This window comes from Schistocerca americana, chromosome 2, assembly GCF_021461395.2.
Source record: "Schistocerca americana isolate TAMUIC-IGC-003095 chromosome 2, iqSchAmer2.1, whole genome shotgun sequence".
NCBI lineage: Eukaryota > Metazoa > Arthropoda > Insecta > Orthoptera > Acrididae > Schistocerca > Schistocerca americana.
The window spans coordinates 836,434,461-836,451,162 of NC_060120.1; the positions used below are offsets into that span (position 1 = coordinate 836,434,461).

The 16,702-nt window shown below is 42.9% G+C and overlaps 1 protein-coding gene across 1 annotated transcript in view; it reads right to left on the bottom strand.

Annotated features, from left to right (window-relative positions):
• The window catches only part of LOC124595554 (BRCA2-interacting transcriptional repressor EMSY-like), a 324,488-nt gene that overhangs the window by 279,464 nt on the left and 28,322 nt on the right, over positions 1–16,702 (bottom strand). The window contains exon 3 of the mRNA XM_047134334.1: positions 8,854–8,921. Within this exon, the coding sequence (XP_046990290.1) occupies positions 8,854–8,921 (68 nt within the window). The remainder of the gene's footprint in view (positions 1–8,853; positions 8,922–16,702) is intronic.

The window sequence follows — 16,702 nt, forward strand, 5'->3', positions numbered from 1 at the left end:
TCTTGAAATCTGAAGTACAGAATTTTTACTGATTACAGAATTGTTGTACACTTCTGCCAGTGATTTCCTGTGAATAAGCCAAACTTCTCATTTAACCAATTGTAGCATTACATGGCTGATCCCATTGAGACACATACTCCACACGCCACATTAACGGGCACGGCAGAAGGCACCCTGTATCAATACTAGTCATTTCCTTACCTGTTCCACAAGCAAATAAAGCCAATGAAAAATTACTGCCTGCCTGTATTTGTAGGAGCCCTAATTTCTTGGTTCTTATCTTTATGGTCCTTATGCGAAATGTATATTGGCAGCTGTAGAGCCGTTCTCCAGTCAGCTTCAAATACTGGATCTCTAAAATTTCTCAACAGTGTTCCCTGAGAAGAATGTCACCTTCCCTTCATAGATTCCCATTTGAGTTCCCAATAAATTTAGAGCTAGCTGCCATTCATCATGCCAACCAGAAATTTTGCATAATTCATCTTGTATTTTTCTACAGTCACTCAACCCTGGACATGTTACCATGCACCACAGCATCATCAGCAAACAACTGCAGATTACCGTCCATCCCATCTGCCAGATCATTTATAGAAATAATAACGGTTTGATCACACTTCCCTGAGACACTCCTGATGATATCCTTGTCTCTGATGAACATTTGCTGTCAAGGACAATGTACTGGGTTCTACTTCTTAAGGAGTCTTTGATCCACTCACATATTTGAGAACCTATTCCATATGCTTTTACCATCATTAACAGTCTACAGTGAGGCACTAGTTCAATTGCTTTCCAGAAATCTGGAAACATGGAATCTGCCTGTTGCCCTTCTTCCATGGTTCGCAGAATATCATGTGAGAAAAAGGCAACCTAAGTTTTACATGAGCAATGGTTTCTAAAACAGTGCTGATAATCTTCTCAGTCTCAAGAAAATGTATTATATTTCAAATGAGATTATGATCACAGATTCTGCAGAAAACTGATGTTAGGGATACTGGTCTGCATTTTTGTGGGTCCATTGCTTTACTCTTCTTACATACAGTAGTCACCTTTGCATTTTTCAAGTTGCTTAGGACTTTGTGCTGGCTCAGAGATTTATGATATATGCAAGCTAAGAGGCCAATGTTGTAGAGTACTCCTTGTAAAAGTGAATAGGGATTCCATTCGGACTTGATGGCTTTTTTGTTTTCAACTCTTTCCGTTGTTTCTATATTCTAGGGATCCTTATAACTTGTCCATATGGAAGTACGTTCGATGATAAAAAGACAGTATGTTTGTGCAATACTTGTAGGTGACCACAAAATTTAACCGTATTATGATCAGGCTTACCTTTTACATATCAAAGCAATATACCTATAACAAATTCTGGTCTGCATTTAAATATGTCTGCTTGTGTCTGTATGTGTGGATGGATATGTGTGTGTGTGCGCGAGTGTATACCTGTCCTTTTTTCCCCCTAAGGTAAGTCTTTCCGCTCCTGGGATTGGAATGACTCCTTACCCTCTCCCTTAAAACCCACTTCCTTTCGTCTTTCCCTCTCCTTCCCTCGTTCCTGATGAGGCAACAGTTTGTTGCGAAAGCTTAAATTTTGTGTGTATGTTTGTGTGTCTATCGACCTGCCAGCGCCTCCGTTCGGTAAGTCACCTCATCTTTGTTTTTATATATAATTTTTCCCACGTGGAATGTTTCCCTCTATTTTTTTATATAAAAAAAGGGCAATTTCAGAGTCTGTCAGCAAACAAGATGAAGAAAGCTCCATAACATGGGAATTGAAAGGCGAGTTGGAATTCCAAAACCACACATCACTGATGCACATGTCACTAACAGGAAAAATGTGGTGCCCAAGCCACAAGACTTGCACTATGGAGCAATATGTTTGGATGAGTCTTGTTTCATCCTGTTTCCAACTTCTAGCTGAACTTACATCCGAAGAGTGAAATATGGCGGGTGGTGATTTGGGCAACCAAAGCACAGTATTTCTCAGACCCCTTGGCATTACTGCTACAGATTATGCGACCATTTTGGCTGATCAGGTGAGGGTGATTCTTATCCACTTCCTTCATTGATATCTAAAGTTGCCACTATTTTGTAGGAAGAATGGTAAAGATTCCAATGAAAACCATATAGGACCTGCACTTACCCACTCTGAAATGACTGGAAGCTGTTTTGAATTCCAACAGTTTTTCTAAAATGTACTTGTGTTGTGTTTCCATGTTATTGTCCAGCCTCTGTATGCTAACATTTAACCGCAGATACACTAAAACTAAACTTCTAACTAACTATTACTTCTACAGCAATGTTTTTATCGCTGAAACATCAAAATTTAGCATCATTCAAAACTTTTAGCAATGTTGACAGTCTCAAACTTTTTGCAAAGGCCTATCAAAATGTGGAAGGACTTTCAATCTGAATATCACAGTATTCCTGATGTAAAGTTATAGACAATTTAAGCTAACAGCTTTCTGCATATCTTTTTTGCTCATTGTCTTGTGAACTGTAACTTTCAAGAAAGGGAAATATATAAAAACTTGAGATTTACAAGCTAAATTTTTGGGTAGTTTAGGCCACATCACTGTTTCCTCTTTACAGTCTGTGTGTTTTGAAAAACAGTGCTGGCAGTGCTTGCTGTGAGATGGGAAAGCATGGAAATTTTTCACCAGCTTGTTGCAAGTATCGAAAGAGAGATGAATGAAATGTTTTGTAAATAATCAGCTGATATAGTTTTACCAGAACCTGACATGAAAATAACAATAAAATGCAATTTAAAAAACAACAGTTGTAATCCCAATAGTTCATTCAAGACATTTAATGTAACAATAAACATAATTTGTAGCCCTTGATATACATTTCAAATCACTCCTTCAACTGCTCTGTGGCTGCAGCTGAGCAATCTAGACTTTCTGCTACATAACAGACCAGTTTGTCACCACAACCTTGATTCTTAAACTGTGCAAAGCAAAAAGTATGAAGCCTGTTGTCATGGCAATTTAAGGCAATGAAATGTGAATAATGTGCAAAATATATAAACTGGTTTCAATTTTGGAACTCAAAATGTACTGCATCTTTTCTGACCTCTGATTACCCCAGACTACCTTTCTATTGGCTATGCAAAACATGTTCCCAAACTCTGCATCATAAAGTGCTCGCATGGATACTGCCCATTCTAGGCCTCGGCTAAGACTGTCTTATATGAGAGTACAGGTACATACAACTTTCTTCTCAGCTATTTACCACACAAGCGATCAACACAGAAGCCAGTGTTGCAGTATTTCAGAGGTCATTTTGTAATCTTCTGCAAATCTAAACATATTGCCCAATGTGGAAAGAAAGGTATGGAACACATTCAAATATTTTGCAAATAACAAACTGAGACATTAAGGAATTGCATATTACAACAATGCAAACAAATACAAGTACCGGAAATGTAAATTTTACTTTCAAAATGTCACACTCCGAAAAAAGGAAATATTCACTGTCATACCTTTAATCACTATTATCAGTTTTAAATATCTGCAGATGTAGGAAGGAACATTTATTTTGGATATCAATTACAATAAATAATGAACATTAAACTGAAACTTAACATTCAAAAGAAACTTTGTTACCTTCTGCCTCACAAAACGGTTTCTACCATGGTTCCAAAGGGCAAATGATATAGTCAAACAATGGAAAATCCAGGATGGAATTTATCAGTATTATGAAAAGGATAGTTGATACCATATAGCAGAGATGCTGAGTTGCAGATAGGCACAACAAAAAGACTGTCAGAGAGTGAGCTTTCGGTAAACTAGGCATTCATTGGAAATAGGCCACACACACACACACACACACACACACACACACACACACACACACACGACCATGGTCCCTGACTACTGAGGCCAGACTGCGAGTGACAGCGCACGATGGGAGAAGCATCCGGGTGTTGGGGGCAAGAAGGATATGGGTTGGAGAGGGGGAGGTATAGAAGGGGATGGTAAGGTGCTGCCGGGGGCAAGAAGGATATGGGTTGGAGAGGGGGAAGTATAGAAGGGGATGGTAAGGTGCTGCTTGTTTGAATGTATTGGAATGAGGTGGAGAGAGGCTGGGGTAGCTAGATGCAGGGAAGAGATTATATGGGAGGTGGAGAGATAGTGGAAAATCAGAGAAGTAAAAAGACTGTGGGTGCATTGGTGGAATAGAGGGCTATGTAGTGCTGGAATGGGAACAGGGAAGGGGCTAGATAGGTAAGGAAAATGACTGATGAAGGTTGAGGCCACAAGGGTTACAGGAACATAGGATATATTGCAGGGAGACATCCCACCTGCACAATTAAGAAAAGCTGGTTTGGTGGGAAGGATCCAGAGGGCACAGGCTGTGGAGCAGTCACTGAAATGAAGAAAGTCATATTGCACAGCATGGTCGAGCTGTTTCCTGACCACAGTTTGGCGGTAGCCATTCATGGGGACAGGCAGCTTGTTGGTTGTCATGAACAAGAATGAAGTAGGTAGTCACATAAGCTGAGTGCGGTGGATGTACCTGTACAACGTGTGGAGGAGTAGAGCCCCAGACATGACAATTCATGGCATCATGCAGAGTAAAATCTAATGAAGTAAGTACTTCATCTGTTTTATGATTTACCCATGTTTTTGGTTGTCTTTTTGCTAATTTTTTTGGACATATTTTTGCATTATTTACATATTTTTATGCATTTTTATTCACCACTACAGATCCTTGCTCCTCCTGTCTGTGTCAATACAGAAAAGTTTTCTTATCCCTAGATAGAACCCAATCCCACATACTGTTCCTGTGTTGTTGGTTGGCTCATGGGATCCCTCGTAAAGGCTTTACAATGAAATTCCCCTTTTCTGGCTGCCACCCATCCTTCCACAATGATCTCCACCTGTTCAGATTCTGCCAACCCTTAAGCCTCAAAAACACAGTCCTGCCAAACCATATCAGGCCCAAACCTCCTCTCCATCCACAAAATTCTCCTGTTATGCAATCCCAAATTCCTGGATCCCATATCACACACTGAAGCTCTTGTCCTCCAGGAACTAGAACAACATGCACAATGCCCCCTCAAAAAACTCTCCACAACGTTCACTTCCTACTCACAGCTTGGACTACCACTATCCACCACCTCTACAAATAACCTCCAAACATCCCCCACATCACCCCATAGCTGACAACCCCTGTCTCACAGACCTACTACCTTTACTCCACTCTCAGAAACTCCCTCTCACCACCATGCAGAATTCAGAACCTAAACAACCCTGAAACACAATCATGAGCCTTTCCCCCAAAAGGCATGGCCCTGCAGAAGTATCAGTCCTTTCCAAAGGCCTCATCTTTAGCCCCACTCTCAAATGCAATCATCCAGGACTTGTTAAAGACCTTCTCTCCACTCTCCATCTCCACAGTGGAAGTACTTTTTCGTCACCAACCCTACCAAGACGAATGTTGAATCCTGCCAGACTCTGTTCACTCCTCCCTCTACCCGTGATCTATCCCCACTGCCCCCCCCCCCCCCCCCCCAAATCAACCCCTGTTATCTTTCTCGAATTTCTCAACCTGAAACCTTGCCTCACTTTCATTCCCCAAATCCCTCAATATGCAGAAACAACTGCAATCCACCACATAAAAATGGATCCCAGTTTTATAATCCTACCTGCTGACAAAGGCTCACCATTGCTGTTTTCAATCGCAAGGATTACGTGTCAGCATAATACCTCTGCCATCTGTCAGATTCATCCACCTACAAACCCTGCCACAGTGATCCCATTCCATAAATTCAGCAGGATCTCCAGCCTCTCCTCAAATCTGTATGCCCATTCCTGAACTTCTCCCCAGAGTCCATTTCTCTCTTTACCCCCTACCAATCCCTGTACTCTTACCTTCTACATGCTCCGTAAGTCCATAAACCCAACCACCCAGGATGTCCCATTGTGGCTCTGCTCTCGTAGACCAACACCTTCAGCCTATTGCCCAAAACCTACCCTCCAATGTAAAAGATACCAACCATTTGCTCCACCGGCTCTCCACAGTTCCTATCCTTTAACACATGGTGCCCTGCTTGTCGCTAGTGACGCCAGCTCCCTTTACACTAACACCCCCAAGCCCAAGGCCTCACTGGTATTGAACACTCCCTTTCATAGAGCCCCACTGACTCCAGATCTGTAAAACCTCCTTCCTACTCACAATGACCACTGATATCCTCACCCAAAATTACTTCTCCTTTCAAGACATTACCTACAAATAAATATGGGGTACGACTATGGGTACCAGCATGGCACCATGCTATCCCAACCTATTCATGGGTCGTTTAGAGGTATCCCAAACTCCACACCTGGTTCAGATTGATTGATGACATCTTTGTGATCTGGACTGAGGGTGAGGACACCCTATCCAAATTACTTCAGAACATCAACACTTTCTCCCCCATTTGCTTCACCTGGTCCATCTCAACCCAAAAAGACACCTCCTTCGATGTTGACCTCCACCTCAAAAATTGTTACAACAGTACGTCCATTCTCATAAAACTTACCAACCACCAACGATACCTCCACTTCGACAGCTGCCACCCATTCCATACCAAGAAGTCCCTTCCATGCAGCCAGCCTAGCCTCCCAGGATTGTCGCATCTGTGGGGATGAGCAACCCCTCTCGAAATATAGGAAGGCTCTCAGTGAGGCTTTCACAGACCATGATTACCCTCCCAACTTTGAACAAAAACAGTGCCTTATCTCTCCAGTCACCTGCCCCCTTCCAAATTCCCACTGTCAGGCCACACAGGAGCATTACCCTCATGACTCAGTACCACCCAGGTCTGGAATAACTGAATCACATTCTCTGCCAGGATTTTGACTAACTCTTGTGGTGCCCTGAAATGAGGAATGACCTACTCACTATCCTTCCCACACCTCCCACAGTGGTATTCTGCTGCCCACCAAACCTACACAATATCCTCATCAACCTCAGCTCCCAACCCCTGGCCTCATGGCTCATATCCCTGCAACAGACCTAGATGCAAGACCCGTCCCATAAATCCTCCCACCACCACCTACTCTAGTCTGGTCAAAAACATCACCTACCTCATCAAAGGCAGGGCTACCTGTGAAACCAGTCATGTGATCTACAAGCCAAGCTGCAACAGCTAAGCTGCATTCTATATGGGCACAACAACCAACAAACTCTCTGTCCACATGAATGGACACTGCCAAACTGTGGCCAAGAAACAGCTGGACCACTCTGCTGCTGAGCATGCTGCACAACATGATGTGCTTAATTTCAATGACTGCTTCATAGCCTGTGCCACCTGGATCTTTTCCACCAAAACCAACTTTTCTAAATTGCGCAGGTCGGAACTCTCGCTACAATGTATCCTATAATGTATTCTATGTTCCTGTAACCCTCCTGGCCGCAACCTACTTCACTGGTCATTTTCCCCACCTATCTAGCTCCTTCCCCATTCCCATTCAGCACTACGCACTACACAGCCCTCTATTCCACCAATGCACCCACAGTCTTTTTACTTCTCTCCTTTTCCACTAGCCCCCCCCCCCCCCCCCGACCACCATCTAACAACCTGGCTGCACCTAGCTGCCCTAACCTGTATCCACCACATCCCTATATGCTCCCACAAGCAGCACTTTACCATCCCCTACCCCTACCCTGCTAACTCTCCCCTCCCTCACTCCTCACTCACTCCAGCCTCCTTCCTACCCCCACCACCCAACTGCTTCTTCCACCATGCCCTGCTGCTCATAGTCTGGCCTCAGCAGCCAGACGGTGGTCGTGTGTGTGTGTGTGTGTGTGTGTGTGTGTGTGTGTGTTTTTTTTCCAATGAAGGCCTAGTTGACTCAAAGCTCACTTACTGACAATCTTTTTGTTGTGCTTATCTGCGATTCAGCATCTCCGTTTAATGATATAGTAAAATAATTTAATTGTATCTAAAAAGAAAGTTTCTGTAACTTACCAAACAAAAGCGTTGGTACGTTGATAGAGACAATAACAAACACAAACACACACACAAATTTCAAGCTTTCGCAACCCACAGTTGCTTCATCAGGAAAGAGGGAAGGAAAGGGAAAGATGAAAGGATGTGGGTTTTAAGGGAGAGGGTAAGGAGTCATTCCAATCCCGGGAGCGGAAAGACTTACCTTGGGGGGAAAAAGGGACAGGTATATATAGACACACACACACACACACACACACACACACACACACACACACACATATCCATCCGCACATATACAGACACAGACATGGATGGATGGATTTAAAAAAATGTATTCACCATGCAGCAGCAGAACACACACATAAAGGAATGTTGTAATTACGCAAGCTTTCGGAGCCAGTGGCTCCTTCTTCAGGCAGAAGGGTTGAAGGGGGAAGGAAGAGAGGTGCAGGAGAAGGACTGGAGAGGTCTAAGAAACGGGGCAGATTTCAGGAAAGTCACCCAGAACCACAGGTCAGGGGGACTTACTGCATGGGATGGGAAGGAAATATAAATATATGATTTGATCACACTCACTGTACCAATAGCTGACACACAGTTACAGCAACAGTTACGTTGATTCAAACTCAAACTACTTACTCTTAGCAAGATAGTGGTGTAGAGCTGATAAAATTTATATGGAATAAGGTATTACCTTGTGAAGATGGGTGAAGGGGGGAGTAAGGGAGGGGCATGGAAGATACAGTGTTGCACTGAACACACAGCTTTAAACAAATAAAAAAACTACCAATTCACTAGTTCACTTACTTTTCTTGTTGATAAAAAAGTAAAAAGATAAAAGCACAACAAGAAAGAGTTCACTTGAGTTTTAAAAATGCATGTGAACACATTCTACACAAAAACAAGTAAGCACTTACCGAGTCGTCGAAGGATCCTTTTGCATTCATCCCGAGACATACCCAGTATCATTGGCCACATGTTTAACCTGAAAGAAGCATCGATTGATCTTTACACAAGCAACAGTAACTATCATGTCAAGGAATGTTACATACAAAGATCACGATTCAGAGTAGCTTAAAACGTACAGTGATACCGATACATGTTCTTCTCAAATGAAATTGTGACCATTGAACAGATTAAAAGAATTAAATGTCTTTACTTTTAAACATAAAATTTGTCTCCAGTTTCAAAATATTTGCAGATACCTGCAGTTTCTGCGTATTCTGAATAATAAGTAACAATTATTCCCCATTTTGTTTTCTACCATTTTCTCCCTGGCCCCATTCCCAAAAATAACAACACAGTAATGAAAGTGGATAGACTGTGTCACTGTATAAATGTAATACCAGAGTTTTAACAATAACCATCAAAGGCAATTAAAAATAAGTGGAACCAAATAAACCTTTTGGTCATGAATACTACAGGAGTCAGTAAAAAACTTACTGGATGAGTGGTTCTACTTTACTATCTTCAGGAAAATCAAACTTTTCTGGAATCAATTTCCATTTTGCGCACAGGAATTTTTTTAGGCATCACTAGCAGAAAAGACACCCAAGAAACCAGGATTACTGATCAGTTGCAATCGGCTCCCTACCAAAATTCATATTCAAAGCATTTTTGTGTCATTAGATTTTGATGTGTCTACAACCACTTATGTCTATGTGATTTTTTGTTTTTTGTTACAAAAATCACCGTCAGAGAGACTGTAGATGTTGGTTGAAGCCCTCAGAAATGAGAGGCTGGGGGAACTGTTTGAGTAGGAGATGTACCTTTGCCTTTACAAAGGTAACACAAACACTGAGGACAGTTCCAGTGAGACTGCCCATCTTCAACAATTATGCAAACATTGAGTGCATTCATCAACTGTCTGAACATATAGATGTCATTGCATTTGAAGTTGTTTTGTGTCAAAGAACTTTCACTGCACTGAACATCAGGTTTGTTTACAAATCCCTCTGAAAAAACTGTATATTGAGCATACCAGATTTTGAGTGTCAATAAACGGTGTTTTCACTGTACACCCTAATGGTAAACAAATGAGATTCACACAAAACTTCAATCAGACGAATGAAAAACAACAACACCTAAAAGAGAATGCACCCATGCTTGCTGAGTATCTTCGCAATAGAGTCTATAACTCCACTCCGAACCCCAAACAAAGAGACAAAGTCTACATGATGATTTTAACAGTCAGTGAGTATAATAATTCTAAGATGCTTAAAAAGGCTTCTGCCAGAGTATGGTTTATTACTTTAGACAATATTCTTACTACTTGCTTCAGATCACAAATACTTTATTTACTTTAGGTATACTGATGCAGGAGATAAATCTGTCAATCTTTGTGAGAGTAAACTGCTGGTTGTGAACCACTTGCAGGACTGTTTAGCTATCATCTGAGCTGTGTCTCCTAATGCCGAGTTTGGATACTTGATCAGTATGTTTGTGTCATCAGCAAACATTACAGTTTTCAATCGTCCTTCAAAGTCATTGGAAGATGCAGGACTTGTTAAAGATCTTTTCTCCTTCTCCGACCAATATTGAACCCTGGCTAACTCAGTTCACTCCTCCATCCAACCACGATCCACACCCACTGCCCCCAAATCACCCCTTGTTAACTCTCCAGAATTTCTTAACCTCAAACCTTGTCTCACCATCATTTCCCAAATACCTCATCATGAAAACCAATCTTACATCCACAGAAAGAACTTCAGTCAACCATCTAAAAACTGATCACCACCTTATAATCCTACCTGCAGATAAAGGCTGCACCACTGTTGTTTTGAACCACAAGGATTACCTGGCAGAAGGACTCCACCAGCTGTAGATACTTCCTCCTACAAACGTTGCCACAGTGACTCCATTTCAGAAATCCAGCAGGATCTCCAGTAGCTACTCAAATCCTTAGGCCCATCCCAGAACCTCTCCTCTGAGTCCATCTCTCTACTCACCCCTACCACTCCCCGCACTCCTACCTTCGACATGCTTTCTTAAGTCCATAAACCTAACTACCCAGGATGCCCCATTGTGGCCAGTTACTGTGCCCCCACTGAGAGAATCTCTCCTCTCATAGACCAACACCTTCAACCTATTACCTGGGAAATACCCTACTATATAAAAGATATCAACCATTTCCTCTACCGACTCTCCACAGTTCCTGTCCCTTCAACACTCGGTGCCCTGTTCTACACTATTGATGCCACCTCCCTTTATACTAACATTCCTAATGCCCATGGCCTTACTGCTATTGAACACTACCTTTTCCAATGTCCAACAGATTCCAAACCAACAACCTCCTTCCTAGTCACCATGACCAACTATATCGCCACCCACAATTACTTCTCCTTTGAAGGCATTACCTACAAACAAATCCATGGTATGGCTATGGGTGTCCACATGGCACCATCCTATGCCAACCTAGTCATGGGTCATTTACAGGAATCCTTCCTAAAAGCCCAGAATCCTAAACACCTCACCTGGTTCAGATTCATTGATGACATCTTTGCAATCTGGATAGATGGTGAGGAAACCCTATTCACGTTCCTCCAGAACCTCAACAACTTCTCCCCCCCCCCCCCCCTCCCCCTTGCTTCACCTTGTCCTACTCAACCCAACAAGCTTCCTAGATGTTGACCTCCACCTCAAAGATGGTTACATCAGTACCTCCGTCCATATCAAACCTACTACCCACCAGCAATACCTCCACTTCGACAGCTGCCACCCATTCCATACCAAGAAGTCCCTTCTATACAGCCTAGCCACCCATGGTCATCGCATCTGCAGTGATGAGCAGTACTGAGGATCTCACTGAAGCCTTCACAGACTGTAATTATCCTCCCAACTTTGTACAAAAACAAATATCCCGTGCCTTATCTTTCCAGTCTCCCACCACCTCCCAAAGTCCCATCATCCAGCCACAAAGGATCATTCTCCTCATAACTCAATACCAACCAGGACTGAAGCAAGTGAATTACATTCTCTGCCAGGATTTTGACTACCTTTTATCATGCCCTGACATGAGAAATTTCCTGCCCTCTATTCTTCCCACCCCTCCCACAGTAATATTCTGCCATCCACTGAACCTACACAATATACTCAACCATCCCTATACAACCCCTGCTCCCAACCCCTTACCTCATGGCTGTAATAGACCTAGATGCAAGACCAGGACCATACATCCACCCACCACCAACTACTCCAGTATGGCCACGAACATCATCTATCCCATCAAAGGCAAGGCTACCTGTGAAATCAGTCATGTGATCTGCTAGTTAAGCTGTAACCACTGTGTTGCATTCTATGTGGGCATGACAACCAGCATGCTATCTGTCCGCACGAATGGCCACCAACAAACTGTGGCCAAGAAACAAGTGGACCACCCTGTTGCTGATGACGCTGCCAAATATGACATCCTTCATTTCAATGACTGCTTCACAGCCTGTGCCAAATGGATCCTTCTCGCCAACACCAGCTTTTCTGAACTGCACAGGTAGGAACTCGTCCTGCAATACATCCTACGTTCCTGTAACCCTCCTGGTCTCAACCTTCGTTAGTCACTGTCCTCACTCATCCAGCCCCTCCCCTATTCCCATTCCAGCACTACTCAGCCATCATTCCACCATCACACTGTCTTTTTACTTCTCTCCTTTTCCATTACTTCCCCCTCCCTCCCCACCTCTCCCCTGCCCTCCATCTAACCTGTAGGACTTCAATGAATGCCACCCCGTTCCTGCCCTAGCCTCCCCCTTAATCCCACCCAGTTGCCACTGCCATCATGCACTGGCACTGCTGCTTGCAGTGTGGTTTCAGGTGCCTGAGACTGTGGTCGTGTGCTTGAGTTGTGTTTGCGCATGCAGGTTGTGTGTGTGTGTGTGTGTGTGTGTGTGTGTGTGTGTGTGTGTGTGTGTTGTTGATGAAGGCCTTAATGGCCAAAAGCTTTAAAGCTTTATTCATGTGTGACAGTCTTTTCGTTGTCCCTATCTGCGCCTCAGCACCTCTGTTATATGGTGAGTAGCAAATTGCATTTTCACAATACTGTTACATACCACTACGGATTTTCCACTGTTTGAAGATAAGTTATGTAGGTTAAGAACAAGAAAGGACATGGCACCAATCCTTATGGGACTTCCTCCCCCCATTTTGATGGCAGTTTCATGCCTGTGATGCAGTCTGTCAATGAGATTCTCTGCTTCCTGATCCATTCACGAAAAAGGGATGTCATTAAATTTTACTTTGAAAGGTTTAATTCTTTGGTAAAATCACTAAATACGTCAACAGAATTATTTTTCTCATTTAGCTCTGCCAACACTTCATTTGAGAAGTCTCGCGTTGTTTCCCTGAGCAAAATTGTTTACAACAGCCAAACTGAGAAGCAGTTAACGTGTTCCATGCAGTAAAAGAGTCATTAAACTGTCATAGCTCAATTGTTATTGGATGAGATGACACATGGCTTCTGTTAAATTACAGATGACAGTTGAATTTAAAAGAAACCACATGATGTAAATAGAAATAAACTTATGAACAGAAGCCAGGGAAAAAAGTGATAAAAAAGGGCACATCTAGCAAGAGGTTGGTCAACTATTCTTCTAAAGTTCAGTCACAGTTCCTTTTGAAGTTCCACCCAGAGCTAAATCTTTTGAGTTCCTCCTTAAGATATGACTCTAATGCCTCTCCATGTAGTTTTAATATGGTAATCATTGTCGTTGCAACTGCCTCATAGTCACCGATACCAATTTCAATGTGTATATCCTCACTGAGCTCAGGTCTGTTTATTGCTATTATGTCTAATAGTTTCCCATTTTGAATGGTCTTACAAATTATCTGTCCAACATAGTTTTCAAATAAAGCATTTAGTATTGTATCACAGGGTGTTTTGTCATTCCACCAATTACAAAACTGTAATTATCCCAATCAACTGGCAGGTGATAAAAATTTCTTCTAATGATGACAGTATGACTGAGGAACATATGTACTAGTGAGCTGAATTTTTCTCTAAAGTTTTTGGTGACATCTGGGGATAAATCTTGTAATCTACAGGACATTATTGTAAGTTCTTGCCCATTGTTGATACTGCATTTTGCCAGATCAATCTCACATGAAGTTTCAATTTTTATTTCTTTTCCACTGTGACGAATAAATTACCTCAACATTCCGTTAGCCCAGCTTTTTGATACGGACTCAGATTTTCACAAAAATTCTTGCTGCTATAATTTCCGGGTTTTAGCCAGATTTCTGTATCTAGTATTATCTGAGCTCCATTCTTTCTAGGTGTGCTTCAAACTCTGGCATTTTGCTATTAATATTAATACTTTAGCAGTTTATCACTACAATTTTAATAGTCTTATTGCAGATGGTCATTGCTTTGCATGTTATACTAATTTTTGAGAGTATCCTACAACTATCATTATTTTAGAGAGCCTGGATATGCTCTGGTGGGAAATGAAGGTTCAGGGTGAATCAGAAGCTGCTCAGTAGTTGTATAATAATCTCTTTAGTACACCAATCAGGCCTGTAGGACGCAGTCCTGGAAGGCAGTTCTTGACCCAAGGACTGCAATAGTGAAACGTTGCAGTACAACCCCAGCCTCTGTTAGGCATAGGGCAATCCAGACACGGTGCCACCTTGTGTAGTCACTGGTCCGGTCATGGCTGAACAATGTCAGGGCATACGCAGCAGGCTGATATGGCCCACTGAGTGCAGGATGCTGAGTCTCACCTGCCCATGGCGAGTGATGGGTGCTGATGTCCGGGGAGCAAACCCAAATCAGCAGCTGGCTGGCTGTGACTGGCACTGGCTCAGTGACTAGGAGCGTTTCAGTTCAACCCTTGGCAGATCAGGCTGCAGCTGGACCTCCTAGGCGAGTGGTCCAGTCAAAATGATGGTAGAGCAGAGGCAAACTCACAGCCGAAGCTGACACTACAATGGTCTATTCAATTACTTGCTGCTCCAATGCACATCCAGCTTGACTGAACAGTCAGTATTTCCTCAAGCAAAAATGGGTTTGTTTTGATGGTGCAGCTGCATAAGTAATATATGCTGCATTCCAAAGTGTCCCTGGTTATGCTAACAACCAGAGACTGCCGGTCAAAAGGACGGTGACACCCAGTGTGTGCTGTAGCACAATGCTACTTCATTGTACTGGCACAAATGGCCTGTTTTATGGCATCAAGCTCATTGGTCCAGACTTGTGTCATTACAATACACAGATCACAAAAAGTTTTGCATCACCTCAGTTCCGAGAGTTCCGAAACCCGTACAGGAAATTGGAATAGAGATCAACATAAACATCATTTCTGCCCTTTTCATTGCTCATGAAAACCGCACATTGCATGTTGTACCACCATACAGTGAGACCTTCAGAGGTGGTAGTCCAGACTGCTGTACACACCGGCATCTCTAATACCCAGTAGCATGTCCTCTTGCATTGATGCATGGCTGTATTCATCGTGACATACTATCCACAAGTTCATCAAGGCACTGTTGGTCCAGATTGTCCCACTCCTCAATGGCGATTCGGTGTAGAACCCTCAGAGTGGTTGGTGGGTCACGTTGTCCATAAAGAGCCCTTTTCAATCCACCCCAGGCATGGTCGATAGGGTTCATGTCTGGAGAACACGCTGGCCACTCTAGATGGGCGATGTCATTATCCTGAAAGAAGTCATTCACAAGATGTGCACGATGGGGGTGTGAATTGTCATCAACGAAGACAAATGCCTTGCCAATATGCTGCTGATATGGTCACACTATCAGTTGGAGGATGGCATTCAGGTATCGTACAGCTGATATGGCGCCTTCCACGACCACCAGTGGCGTACGTTGGCCCCACATAATGCCATCCCAAAACACCAGGGAATATCCACCTAGCTGCACTCGATGGACAGTGTGTCTAAGGCGTTCAGCCTGATCGGGTTGCCTCCAAACACGTCTCCGACAATTGTCTGGTTAAGGAATATGTGATACTCATTGGCGAAGAGAACGTGATACAAATCCTGAGCGATCCATTCGGCATGTTGTTGGACCCATCTGCACCATGCTGCATGGTGTCATGGTCGCAAATATGGATCTAGCTATGGACATCGGAAGTATAGTCGCACATCATTCAGCCTATTGCACACAGTTTGAGTCATAACACGATGTCCTGTGGCTGCAAAAAAAGCATTATTCATCATGGTGGTGTTGCTGTCAAGGTTTCTCTGAGACATAATCCATAGGTAGCGGTCATCCACTGCAGTAGTAGCCCTTGGGCAGACTGAGCGAGGCATGTCATCGACAGTTCCTGTGTCTCTGTATCTCCTCCATGTCCGAACAACATCGCTTTGGTTCACTCCGAGACACCTGGACACTTCCCTTGTTGAGAGCCCTTCCTGGCATAAAGTAACAATATGGAGGCAATCAAACCGCGGTATTGACCATCTAGGCATGGTTGAACTACAGTCAACATGAGCAATGTACCTCCTACCTGATGGAATGACTGGAACTGATCATACATCGGATACCCTCTGTCTAACAGACACTGCTCACGCATGGTTGTTTACATCTTTTGGTGGGTTTAGTGACATCTCTGAACAGTCAAAGGGACTGTGCCTGTGATAAAATATCCACAGTCAACGTCTATCTTCAGGAATTCTGGGAACCGGGGTGATGCAAAACTTTTATTGATGTGTGTATATTTAGTGTTCATGTGCCAATCTTTTCAAACATTTAAGATTTTAAAGAAAGCATAATATTAATGTAGAAAGATACAATACTGAAAAAAATAAGAGAAAAAGC